The following is a 13,188-nucleotide window of genomic DNA, read 5'->3' as shown; positions in this document are numbered from 1 at the left end:
TCCTCTAGATTTTCATACTCTCCCCTGCTCCCTGCAGAAGTGTTTTATGTCTACCAAATGACTGCCGAAGGCTTGGGGTCAATACGATACTTCTTCTATGATTTGTGAGAGTTGTCGCAGGCAGTGCACTGTGGAAGGAGAGTACAGCGGGGTCTCTGCAGACATCATTATATTGATCTATACTCCATATCCGTGTCATTGCCGTGATCAACGATGGCAGAGAGACAAAGACTATCGGCCCAATCAAGTCTGAACAAAGACATCGGCCGTCTGCGGTGTGATTCGGTCGTCTTCTCAGACTCATACCTATTCAGTATTCTACAGTTCAACGTCAGCCATCCATCTTCACCGGAGCCTGACAACCTGTTTGATTTATTCAGTCTCGACCATGAAGTGGATACCGCATAGACTGGACGAAACAAGCCGGAGGGATCTCGCCTAACGGGCTTTATTTACATCCATCCACTCGTCTATGTGTGTGTGTGTGTGTGTGTGTGTGTGTGTGTGTGTGTGTGTGTGTGTGTGTTGTGTGTGTGTTGGCTCTGTAGCGGTATCCGTCAGCAGAAACATGCAAGTGTGCTGACGCAAGGGATAAAAAGACACGCCTACACAGTCGCACTGACGGGAAGCTGGGGAGTGCGTCAATACCAGTTCAATGCAGCAACAAATAAATCAACAGGACCTTTGGGCCCTGGTGCATAATTGGAAGTGGGAAAGTAGTGTAATTAGAGCGCAATGCACTCTGAAACATTTCAACTCCAATATGCGTACCTACAAGAGCACATTAAGAAACAGGAGGGTTGTAAAACGTCATTGGTTTTAATCACAATAGTCATCTAATTCATTTGGAGCAGATATTTTGTATCCTAATGACAATGTTAAATACAACTGTGACAGGATGACAATATAGTAAAAAATGTACACAGTTAATTAAACACGTAGATGTTAGAAATGACCATTCCGTTTACTTGTAGCCTTGACCCTGCCAACACTGGTTGATTGGGTGAAGGAGAAATGGGTTTAACATACAACAAGCACCATCACCTGTTCAAAACCAACAACCGCTAACAAGTCAAGCGCAGTTAACTCACCCCTGCAGCTCCTTGACGGACATGGAGATCTTGAGGTTATGTCCCAAAACGTGAAGCGCAGTGAGGATGTCGGCCCACTGGACCATCTCTCCCAGAGGACCCCCCTTCAGCACTTTGGGGCTGAAAACATCTCCGGACTCCTCGGTTAGGAAGCCTACGTGGACCAGGATCTGAATGAGGACAGGGACACAATGTGGCAGAGAGATTCAATAAAAGTTTGCGCGGAGAAGATCACCAACAAAAGCTCCATATGAGAAGAACGTCGGCCGTAATAAATACAATAGGTGTTGACCAAATATTCAAGATCATTTATATTATCTAAACTACTTTGATTGGAAGTAAAAACAGATGTGAGTAAACCTAAAGTATGGTAAGTAAGTAAAAGTTGAACTAGAGTGAGAGATGTTGGTCTAAAAAATGGGATGGACGTTTACAACTAATTTTAATTTGACCGTTAAAGACTTATTTTGGACAAATCTCATCTATTAACTTTAGTACAATTTCATAACCAAAACGACTTGCAATTAATCAGAATTACCCCTTGTTGTCAACAGGCAGTTGTGAAAAAAGGCGTGAATGTGTTTCTGAATAATTTCCTCTAAACTTAACAAACTGTTTACTGACATTAACAACAATTCTCCCAATACTATTTATGTCCTGCATTGTAAAGTGGAACCACTTAATTTGTAGATTAAATGCAAACATCCTGAGTAAAATATCTAAAAAGCTATAATTTAATTTGTTTATTTACCGCAATTTGCATCTATTGAAGTTTACGGTGCTGCGGTAACTTATACACACACAGAATTCACAATGTCATTAAGTACATTTAATTTAATCTGATTCATATTATATCGTTTATGTATGTGTGGGTACTGTACTGTATAAAACTAAGCTCCTTGAAAGTTAAGCCTCTGCAGTGCAAACTGTTTTAATGAGTTTGAGGATTAAAATCATTAGAATTTAAGACTCTTCCAACAGAAAATTATGGAAACCGAAAAGTAAATCTTTTAAAATCCCCAAATGAATTATCCCCTCATGCTCCAAAGGAACAGCATGCGCGTGTAGAAATCCATTCTTATGGACAACTCATTTCACCCTATGCCTGTATAGATAACTGCTGTGACTAATTCCCAAACACCCAATGGATCCCTTTTGTGAAAAAAAAAAATTGTATATCACACCTAAAGGAATTATCACAGTTTATGTGTTGCATTATACAAACTTTGCTCTTACAGGCTGCAGTCTTGTCATGCATGTCCACCTAGCTGCTGTGTAATTAGTGCAACCCACCAAGAAATGAGCAACATGTTGCCTTTCACAGCGGATTAGACGCACGCCATGTCCAAACGCTGCTCTGCTGGCTAATCCCGATTAGCCAGCAGAGCAGCATGAACACCTCCATGCAACATACGTAATGAGTTTAAGGCCAACTGTGTGGAGTTTGCCAGAAAGTTTTGACGCCTATGGCTCACTATGTCTCTCTCTCTCTCTTTTTCTCTCTCTCTCTCTGCTTGGATGTAAGTGCATGTGGGTCCTGTGTTTGTACACTCACAGCTTTGAACTGCAGAGGTGATGATTAAAAGCCTCCAAGAGCTTTTCAGAAGCGTGCCGCAGTGCGCTCTCATAATACTCTCTTCCCGTCTCCATCAAGCCACATTAGCCACAATGCACTAATGTTTGAAGGCTACCGTGCAGGCCGCAACAAACAAACGTACACACTGCACCGACACATCACACATCTTATGATCTTGGCTACGATTATGTCTGAATAACAGAAAGAGAGAAAAAAAAACAATGGATATTTATTTTTACTAATTTAATATAGATATAAATATATATATATAGTCATGGAAGGTTATTTGGTATTATAGCTGTTTGAATCCAGTTAAACTGCTCAAGTCATCCTACTAAAGCTAACATGTAAGAAATGTGTGGACAATGGTGAGCACTAGGCAGAGTCAAGCTCCAGTGAGACTCCAGCTGGCGTGAAAAATCCCCTGATTTAATAAGCCTGCTCTATTAACTTCTGCTTCATAAAAAAAAGATAAGTGAAATTTAATTACAGTTTGGGTGGCAGATGGCAAGAGTGAGAATTTCGCGCACCGGTACTGTGCACTCTCTTGGCTTGGTGGCAGGTCGGCGGCGGTGCTGGTGAGAGCGTGTCGCGCAAACACTGGCAACCGAGCGAAGATGGAGACAGGGGGGGGGGAATGCTCCTAAATAAATATGAGAAGTATCACACCGCGGTGGCAGAGCTGAATAGCTGTGGATTGGATTCTAGAAATCTGGCACCTGCACACAAACGAAAAGTTAATGGGGAGAGAGGTGAGGGTGCTTAACAAAACCTGGCAACTTGCACCTGTGATCGAGACTGCTGAGGGGGGATTTCGCTCTCTCTGTAATAGGCAGTATTTATCTCCATTTGCAAATGTTAATTCCCCTGTACGGGAACCGGATTAGAGTGGAGCTCAATGACACATATCAGAGCAGTAACCTTTACATCACAGAGCAGGAATCAAGAGCTAGAACGGAGAGGAGAGGGAAGCTAGTGCGTTTTATCGAGCAGAACGCAGCCGACACAATCGCACGTTATTGATCACGCGTTCGCACGGAAATGGAGACGAACAGGTGGGAGGAGCCGCACAATGGGAACATTTCAACTGATGCTGATGCTGCACTTCCTCATGAACTCCTGTATCGTCGCCAGCTGCCTCCCTCAGGAACCTGATCTCACACGAGAGGGTGGAGCTCTTTATGCAGAGGACTTATGACGCTGCCGGATGGTGTGTGTCTGTGCGCCGATGGGTGTTGAATTTTGTTTGTTCGATTGCGTTTGTTTCACATTGACATTAATCAGTGAACTCTGTGTGTGTACATGTGGATGTTTGGGTGTGATCAGTATGGATTCTAACTTCTTCATAGACCTCAGGGGATTTTCAAACGGATCTGAAGCTACTCTCTACTGTTAACGTCCCGTGGGGATTGAGCACAAAGACCTGCCCAACCCACTGAGACGGACAACAAATAACACTTGCATGCTCAAATCTCTCGCGCACCTTTACGCTACCCCGTCTGCTGGTCCGTGTGTTCATGCACCACCACATCTTGCAAAAAAATTTAAGCCACAAATCAAGGTCTTTTCACAACGTTGTCCCTGTTCTGAATGTGCTTTTTGGTGTGTGATTATATAACGCATAAGAGAAGCTTTCATGTGTTGGTGTTAGGACCTTTTCATGTAAAATATGTAAAATCCTTGGAAAGTCCTTGGCGCGCAGATATGCAGGCAGGAGAGTAGAAGTGGCTCTTAAGTATGTGGTCCCTCTTGCTCTCCCTCACTCATCACTAACTGGCTAACGACAGAGGAATGCTAATGCACGTCTCAGCATCTGTTAGCACAAGACATGGCATGAATGCATGTGTGTTTGAGTGTGCGTGTGTGTGTGTGTGTGACCCGGTTCACCCTGGCCCTTATGAAGGTCACAGCTGTCTGATGGAAGGCCACGGGTGGCAACGCAAGCTGGCGCTGCCAACCACAGCTACCCTACCCTTAAGGTCACCTTCTCCGTCATCCTCCTCCGTCTTTAAGCCTCTACAGACTTGCTTTCCTCTCTTTATTTCTCCTCACGTCTTTCATCGTCTACTTTTACTTTTTCTTATCCCCCACCCTCGCTTCTACTCCCCACTTTCCCTTCCATATCCCATTAGTCTCCTACTCTGTCTGCACTTCATCAGTCAGAGGTCAATTAAGTCTCAAGAGGGCCGACAGGGGGAGAAGGGAAATTAACAGTGTGGCATATGCTGACAAACACACTAAATGTGCGCATTCACGAAGTCGACACAGATGCACGGAAAAAGTTGCTCGCTGAGACACTTAAACTGACTCCAGACAGGCAGTGACTGTGCTGAAACAGGATAAGGTCAGCGTCCTTGAATCCGTGCTATCGTCTCTTTAAAGCCTCTCCGTTGTGCCGGGGCTTAGCTGAATATGTCTGGTATGATGTCTAGAAGAAAAAAGGAGAGCCGCAATTTTTTCCTACACAAAATATTCCATCAGCTACGTTATAATGGCTGAATGGGTCGACCCGGGCTTTTGATTGAGTTTGATAACGGCACAACTGTATCTGCTTTGAAAGTGAAGTGTAGCTAAAGGTTGATTATATTCTCTGAGCTCCATTTTTCAAAGAGGAAAGAGGCAGATTAATCACAAAATAAGAGATTTACTAGAATAGGCTTCTTCTCTTCATTTAGTGATGCACCCTGTATATAAAAATCTCTCAAGCGTCTACCTCTCAAATATATTTGACTGTATGACTTGACTTCAGAATAACATTTCTCAAAGTTTCCAGGGTCACTCTCTTGAACACACACACACACACACACTCACACACACCTCCCCGTCCTTGCATTTGGCACTGAGAGTTCAAACGCATCATCCTTTTTTCCCTGCACGCTTGCCTCTCTGCTCTGCTAATTTATTCTTTTTCTGAGTAAACATCCAGCCCGCTCACAATCAAAGAGAAAACCAAACAAGGAAACAGAACTGAACCAACAGAAACCCTGTTGGAATTGTGAAGACTGCACACTCAAGCAGAATGCTAAAGCTGCCACTGGAAGCGAGGGATTTTGTCAAAGCCAAAGGTTAGGCGAGAGCACGGCCGCAGTCAATTCACATCACACAATGTTTATACCGAGGTCAGAGTTAATTAAAATCAAACAGGGTTCTCAATTTTAAAAGTGAGCGGGTCGAAGTGAACATGAATCTTCCCACGTGTGAGGAGGGAAACGGTTGAAAAATGGTAAATTTGACTGGTACAGACTGAGATTTAATTTTTAAATAAAATGTATGAGATGCAGCCTTCGGCTTTTACTGAAATTATATTCAATTATCAGTCATGCACACAACCACACAAACACACACACACACACACACACACACACACACCCTTTTCCCTCCCATTTCTAATTATTGTGATAAACAGCTTTTGACAGGGAAGGCTAACTTCTACAAACACCAGGACATCTGCTGTTCAGATATCTGTGGCATGTTCTAAAGCTATATAGACTGTTACAGCAGCCATGATGGAGGATAACAAATCCCCTCTGTGCACTACAAGAGAGGAACACATCAATCTCAGAGAGAGAGGACTATTTCCACCCTTGTTAACTTATTTTAGAGAGAGAAATGGGAGCAAAGAGAGACATTTTTGGGGAGAAGGAGCAGAATGTGTCTCTCAGTCTGCCCCCTGACATTAACTCATTCATTCATCATTATTTTCTTAACTAAGAGATTATGAGCCTCCTCAGAGAGCGGGGTGAGAAATGGCATAGGTAGGGAGGTTTGTGTAGTGAAAGATTACATGCAGAAAATAGGTTTGTAAGACTTCCAAAGTTTTTATTATATATAGCTTCCGTTGACATTTAGAGAAGCCTTTAAACCTCACCCTTATTTTCATATCTTAACCAAATTTTTAATGAAAAACTCAACATCCACAGGCACCTCGGCCTTCAAGTCTTTTGTTCCTTTCGCACCTCGTGACCCCTCTCTGCCTCCATCAATCATTTCCTAATCCACATTCTAAAATACCTTCCCCTTTACCATTTATCCGCCTCTTGGCCATCCTTTCTCATCTTATTCTTCTCACTCCGACTGCAGTAACAACCTATCATTACCTCCTCTATCATTTTACTCCGACCACTATCCAAAGTAAGAACCCTCAAGAAGCATCTGAGAAAAGTATTTTTATGCCCAGCTACTTGAGTGGAAAACAGTGTTTGCCATGCCGGGGATCTTTGAATTCAAATGCTTTTAGCCAACCTTGAATCCCCCATTTAACTGGTAGAAATATGTTGATCACTTTAAAGTCTCGTACTGCTACTGTACTTTACTGTGCTTTTCTTACTGTACCTTTTTTGAAATAGACTTTCACTGTTGTGCATTGGTTTGTATTAAAACACTCGTCCCACCACTCTTTGTAAATTGAATGTCTTTCTCAGCTGCACTTTGCATTAAGGCATGACAAAAAAAAAAGAAGTAATTGAAGTACCTGATCACAACTGAAATAATAAACACTTCCTCTATCATCAATCGCCATTTTGTTTTTCTCCGTTCCTCCTCTCACCTTCTTCTGGTCCCTCCATCGCTGCTCCAGCTTGGCATCCAGGCGGTTGGCGGCCGTCGCCCACTGCTGCGCGAGGCGGCGGATTCTGCGCTTCATGAAGCTGAGGGACTCCTTTCCTGCCCCCACCTGGTCCAGCAGCACAGAGAGGTCTGTGCGGAAGGCAGCCTGGGAAGGTAATCGATTGAAAGTAGAAGAAGGGAAGGAAGAAGTGAAGAAAAAGCATGATCATGTAGTAATCAGGCAAATGGAGTACCACAGTCATTTGATATTTTGTTAATCTCAAGCTTTTAGCTAAGCTAGTGGGTAAGCTCTAGGTATGGCAGTGTTAGTGGTTCCACCCTCTTGGTCCAGACTGAAAAATCTCAACAACTACTGGATGGATTCCAATAACATTTTGGGCAGATATATATTGTGCCCAGTGGATAAACCCCACTGACTTTGATCATCCCCTAACTTTTCGTCTACCGCCACCAACAGGTTGTCAATTTTGGTTTAGAGTGAAGTATCTCAGTAACTGCTGGATGGGTTACCATGTGATTTGGTGCAGACATCCATGGGCTTTTTGAACGTTGGGGATCCTCTGATATTTCACATCTAGCCCCATCATCAGTAAATAATTGAATTGGTTTTCTTTACAATGAGCATTACAACCTCATAGAACCAGTTAGCATGACTGTCTTACTTTTGTCTTTTATTGACTAGCTTGGGTAGGTAACGTTGGATAAACCAGCAGGTGTAAGCTAGATCAAAATAAGGATCCAACCGAAAAAAAATCACCCCAGTGATGCAAACTCTTCTCCAATCAAAGTAAGTAAACAGCATTAGCTCCAAAAGTTGCTAAATGTAGCGCTGAAGTCGCCAAGTTGGCAGCCAGTCCCTTCAAGCTTCCCTCCAAAGCCACTCCCACCAAAAAGATCATAAAGAATGTAAACAACGAACATGGCTATTGTTAGGGCAGTAGCTAGCAGTTCATGGAAGACTCCTCTGAGTGCGTGCAGACAAGAAGGTAGCCTGTCCAATGATTTCATTCAGCCCTAGGGGCTAATCCCAGTCCTGCTACAGCCAAGGATAACAGATTTTAATTATTTTTTTGGTGAGAGATCTATTGATTGCTGTTGGGATGAACATTTCAACAAATATAACAAAAAGGTTTCCAAAAGTTTTGGACAGCAAGTAAAAAAAAGCAGTGGATGTAACCTTCTACTTGTGTGATGGTAATTCTGTATTGTCTGAAAATGCAGGAAACACTTACTGATAAAAAAAAGAACAAACCATTTTGCAACATGATGCAGTACTTTGCTTGTCAACGTTAATATTTTACAGAAATATGACTGAGTCCTCAGAGAGCCGTGTTCACTTTGCCATTTGTTTTACTACAGTATTCAGAGGCTTGCTTTAGTTTCCCTTGTCAGAGAAAAGTTACAACAGAATGCATTTTCTAACTAATGCTCTGAACACTCAATATGTTTCTCCTCTGAGAACAACCTTGGCTCAGCCTTGTTTGTGCGCTAGATACAGGAAGACTGTAATCCGCAGCTCAGTAATTTGGGTCACAGGGTAAGATGAAGATATCAGTCTTCATTTAAAGTGACATTTTGCTATACCTCCTGAAAAATTCACTGCTGCCAAAAATAAAGCGCAAAAAGCGAGGCGAAGGCATACACACAAGGACATAGTGTGCAGACATCTCTGTAATAACAACTTTAAACATTCATGATTGCTTTGTATTCCCAAACACACTGTAGAAGGATGACCACCCCGCTGTAACTAGGAACAATTTTGAAGTGTCCATTTGGTGAACATCATAATTCAAACCTTATGATTACGTCACTTCTTATCGCTCTGAAGGCCCAGAGGACACCTTCACCTGCACTACACAGGAACAAAGTAGTTCATACTCAAATTTAGGCAACTCCATTGGCCTTTGATAAAAAGCAGTTTATTTAAACCGTAAAATTAAGGGTTGAGAATTTTCCATTCTTATATAAGCCAGCAAAGGGAATTAAGGCTCAAAGATGTTGACTGCTCAAATTATGAGAGCGAGAGCTATAACTAGATACTTAATGTGCGAGTACTTTTTTGTGGGTGTGACCCTGCATAATGCTCACACTGGTGTTAGTGTGTATTAGTTTGTCTGTGTAAGGAAGGCAAGAAGGGATGCAAATATATATCCCGTCTATAAATGAATTGCTGATAACAGAAAATGTATATTAATATGGTTTATCCTGATAATGAAATTGGTTGTTGATAAATTGTCGGCCAATAATAAGATGCCAAATTGCTTATACACAGTCCGATTCAGTAGGTGGCAGGATGCACCTTTAAAGTTGGTCTGCGATCCGCCAAACATGTCATATCTTGGCCGTCCTGTCCCTCAGAAGTGAATAAACAGGTTTTGAAAATCTTTTAAAATGCAAAAATGTAAAAATATAGCTTATCTAGCTGCTTTTGGCCATGAGAAGAAGGTAATTATCGTTATCGGTATTGACTGAAAAACAAACCATATTGCGCGTACTTGATTTCGAGGATTATTCCACAATTTCAAAGGCAATGTTGAGGAAACTAGAGGGGGAGGAGAATGATGAGGGAGATCAGGGCCTGTCTTAATTAGTAGAGGGTGAAGCGGGTGAGATGAAAGTTAACTATTATGTAGTGATGGGGGCAAACTGCTCCTATTACTGAACAGCAAGTCTTTTGAACAAAAGGACAGTTAGCACTACTAAATGTTATTCTCCCTATTTGGATTGGTCATGTGACTGACAACTTAACGACCACCATAACTCAATCTATTCGTTTGTAATTTTCAGTTTTTCTCTAAAGCTGAAAATAAAAAGACAGCAACAATTTAGCATTTATAATATAGTGAGAACAATATTTTCTGATGGTATTTTTAATTTAGTAAAAGCAGTAAATAATTACAACACAACCAATGTTGTATTTGTCACTTCCGGCTACTAAATAAAAACAACATTTATTTTCCTCCCTCTCTTTTCTACTCTGTCGAGTATTCATGTCATGGTTATTTATTTTACTTCACACTACTTATTTGGTTGGTCTTCAATTCAAAGCTTTTTTTTTTAAACCCAGAATGCACTGAAAAAAATTCCACAGTCAAAGCAGCATCCACAAATCATCATTTGTGGGTTAAAAAGTGGACAGTAGTTGCATTATTTCTTAAATACATGACAGCTAAATGAGAAAAATATGAACGAGGTGAAATACAACAAAGGCTACTCATTATATGATATGAAATACCAAAACTGTTGCCTTGATTCCCCATGTTGTTACACATCCTCTGTTAACTGAGCTTGTTAGTTTGTTATTTGTGGCATTTTCAGCAAACTGAGGTGAAAGGTGAGGTATCCGTGGAAGTAATAGCCACAAATAGAGAGACAAATATTCTGTTAACAGAGCAGCAGGTCCTCCGCTGTCTTGGCAACAGATTCAACTGTATATTTAAACAGGACTAAATGCAGTCTATATTATCTCCTCTGAAAGATGCTACAACTGAGTAGGTTTAAATGATTAAGTTTTGGTCATAAAATGACTGTGGTAGGCGTTGTGTATGGAGTTAAGTTGTGTTTATGATACCTATGTAAGAAGTTGCTAGTTGCTGCTTTCGTAGTGCATGTAAGTGGTATTGTTAGTTGATACGATATAAGTGGTGAGCAAAGCATAATCACTTGTGTATTTACTGTACATCTTTACTGTCAACTGGTAGCATTCAACAACTGTGCTTGGGGCTGGGTATTGGCTCAAAGGTATCCTCTGAAAATAATCCAATACAAATATTATCTAAACTTCTTCAGTCAAACGATACCTGCATTTGATCCTTTTTGTGCCAAGATCTAGAAAAAAAATTGAGTGTTTGTATGGTTTAGCCCACAGCCAATCATCGGTAGGGTTCTTTGATTTAATTTGATGTGTGATCTAAAGAGCTCTAAACAGATGTTTTCAGATATCTGAGCCAGCAGCTTGAACCTAACGGTGCTAACAGCGTTGGTATCACTTTAAGACACCCAGCCCTAACTGTGGGTTTGCATTTCTCAGTATTTCAGTGTGTCAGTGGTGTCTGTTATGCATGTTTGTGAGTGCTCCTCTCACCTGTCTTTTGTGGGCCTTTGGCTGTAGAACATACTGGGTCGGGGGGCTGCTTTGGTTCCTCCAGGCCAGCGGGGGGCAGAACCACTCCACCTCGCTCAGGTAGACGAGGAAGGAGCAATCTGAACCGTCGACGCCGTAAAAAGCATAGCAGGGGTCCGATGTCCAACGCGCACGCATCCACTAGATAGTAAACAGAGAGCAGATGAAGTGCGGGTACCAAAAAAAATCATATTAATAATTTATAAACTATTTTCTTTAACAGTGGTTCCAAATCCCCAGGGCCGGGCACGCAGGATTTGCTACTGGGCTGCAAGGAAATGTAAAACTCAGCAAAAAAAAGCTGAATAATTATGATAAATGTAAATAACCTAAAACCTGGCACGATTTGTCTCAACTTTATCTTTCCTCATCACGTCATGTGACACCTCCCACCAAAAGGATAGTTATTTTTAGCAGCGCAGAGGTAAAAAGGTCTAATGCATTTTACATAATATCCTAAAACTATATTTTGGTCGTGACATCCCTGTTAACCCGACCACCACCTGTCGTCTGGTCCACAACAATGCTGTTGACAAAGAAAATGGGTTGCTAACACCTGCTGTACCATCATCAATAAAAATATAAGATTGACACTCACATCTACTTTCCCAGGGCACTCTGGAAATCGGGGGTCTCGTGGTACTTCACACTGGCTCGACGTCCCATCTCTCACTGCTGTAGAGACACAGAGTGAAATTTAAACGTCTGTAATAATACATGCACATATATTATTGTAGGCTGAATGCACCGGGATCCCCTTCTTTTTTTTAAATATGGAGCTAAACGATAAATTGATATATAACTCCTATGAATGAGATACTTTGCTTCACCCACAATCACTGCTTCATTAGTCTGGGCTTAGCTCTCTTAAGTCAGTTGGCTTTTAATGTGAATATTTATTCTCTGGGTAAAATAACTATTCCAACAGCAAGCAACCAGTGTAAAATCATCCATCAGCTCATTTAGCAGCATATGGTGCATGTCAAAGCCTCTTAAAAAATGCAAGTTTTACTTCTGTAATCAAATCATTTTCACAAATTGACTGCAGACATGAACTTGTTTGACCCACAGGCTCAACCCCTCAGAACCACCATGTTACAGTATCACTCGCATAAACGCCATTGTTCCACTCGACTGTGAACGTTTTTATGGAGATGTTCGCTTCCTCCATCATCATTAACATCATAGCTTCCAGCGTATGCCATATGCGTCATCGGCAGCCATAAATCCCTGCGGTTTCCCCCTTCACAACATCCCATCCATATCTGCTCTACTGCAGTGCACACTATTCACTGGGCCTGACACACACACACACACACACACACACACACACACACACACACACACACACACACACACACACACACACACACACACACACACACACACACACACACACACACACACACACACGCCCCGTCTCCCGCTGCTGCCAACCATCCTAGGGGTTACGCTAGCAAATCCGTCTGCTCACTTGGGCTACACTCACTGCATTAATTGCTCCACTGACTTAGTTAACCGCTCCTCCGATGCTGATGTGAGGAAAAGAAGGGAAGAGAGTGACAGAGATAGAGAGAAAGGGGGACTGAAATTATGTCGTCCAAGATGAAAACAAATCCAGGTTCATTTTCTCATTGTTTCTCTGTCTTTCAATCCCCACTTTTTTTTTTCTCTCTCTGGGCCAACAAATTTGGCTTCCCTCTTAGGTTCCGTACGTTTCCATTTGCCTAATGAAAAAGAGACATTTCTCCACACAAGTCTTCCCTGAGGCTTCTCTCCAATCGACTGCAAACACACACACTGAGACACACACTGCTTTCAAATATGATTAC

General features: G+C 41.9%; 1 protein-coding gene across 1 annotated transcript in view; it reads right to left on the bottom strand.

Annotated features, from left to right (window-relative positions):
- LOC129096245 (alpha-1,6-mannosylglycoprotein 6-beta-N-acetylglucosaminyltransferase B-like) overlaps positions 1 to 13,188 on the bottom strand; it is a 108,928-nt gene that overhangs the window by 45,056 nt on the left and 50,684 nt on the right. Inside the window, exons 5-8 of the mRNA XM_054604971.1 lie at positions 11,955 to 12,031; positions 11,318 to 11,497; positions 7,214 to 7,378; positions 1,092 to 1,261 (exon numbers count right to left, since the gene is read on the bottom strand). Coding sequence (XP_054460946.1) covers positions 1,092 to 1,261; positions 7,214 to 7,378; positions 11,318 to 11,497; positions 11,955 to 12,031 — 592 coding nt within the window. The remainder of the gene's footprint in view (positions 1 to 1,091; positions 1,262 to 7,213; positions 7,379 to 11,317; positions 11,498 to 11,954; positions 12,032 to 13,188) is intronic.

The sequence above is a fragment of the Anoplopoma fimbria genome, chromosome 9 (assembly GCF_027596085.1).
Source record: "Anoplopoma fimbria isolate UVic2021 breed Golden Eagle Sablefish chromosome 9, Afim_UVic_2022, whole genome shotgun sequence".
Taxonomy (NCBI): Eukaryota; Metazoa; Chordata; class Actinopteri; order Perciformes; family Anoplopomatidae; genus Anoplopoma; species Anoplopoma fimbria.
This window is presented reverse-complemented; position numbering and strand designations above follow the sequence as displayed.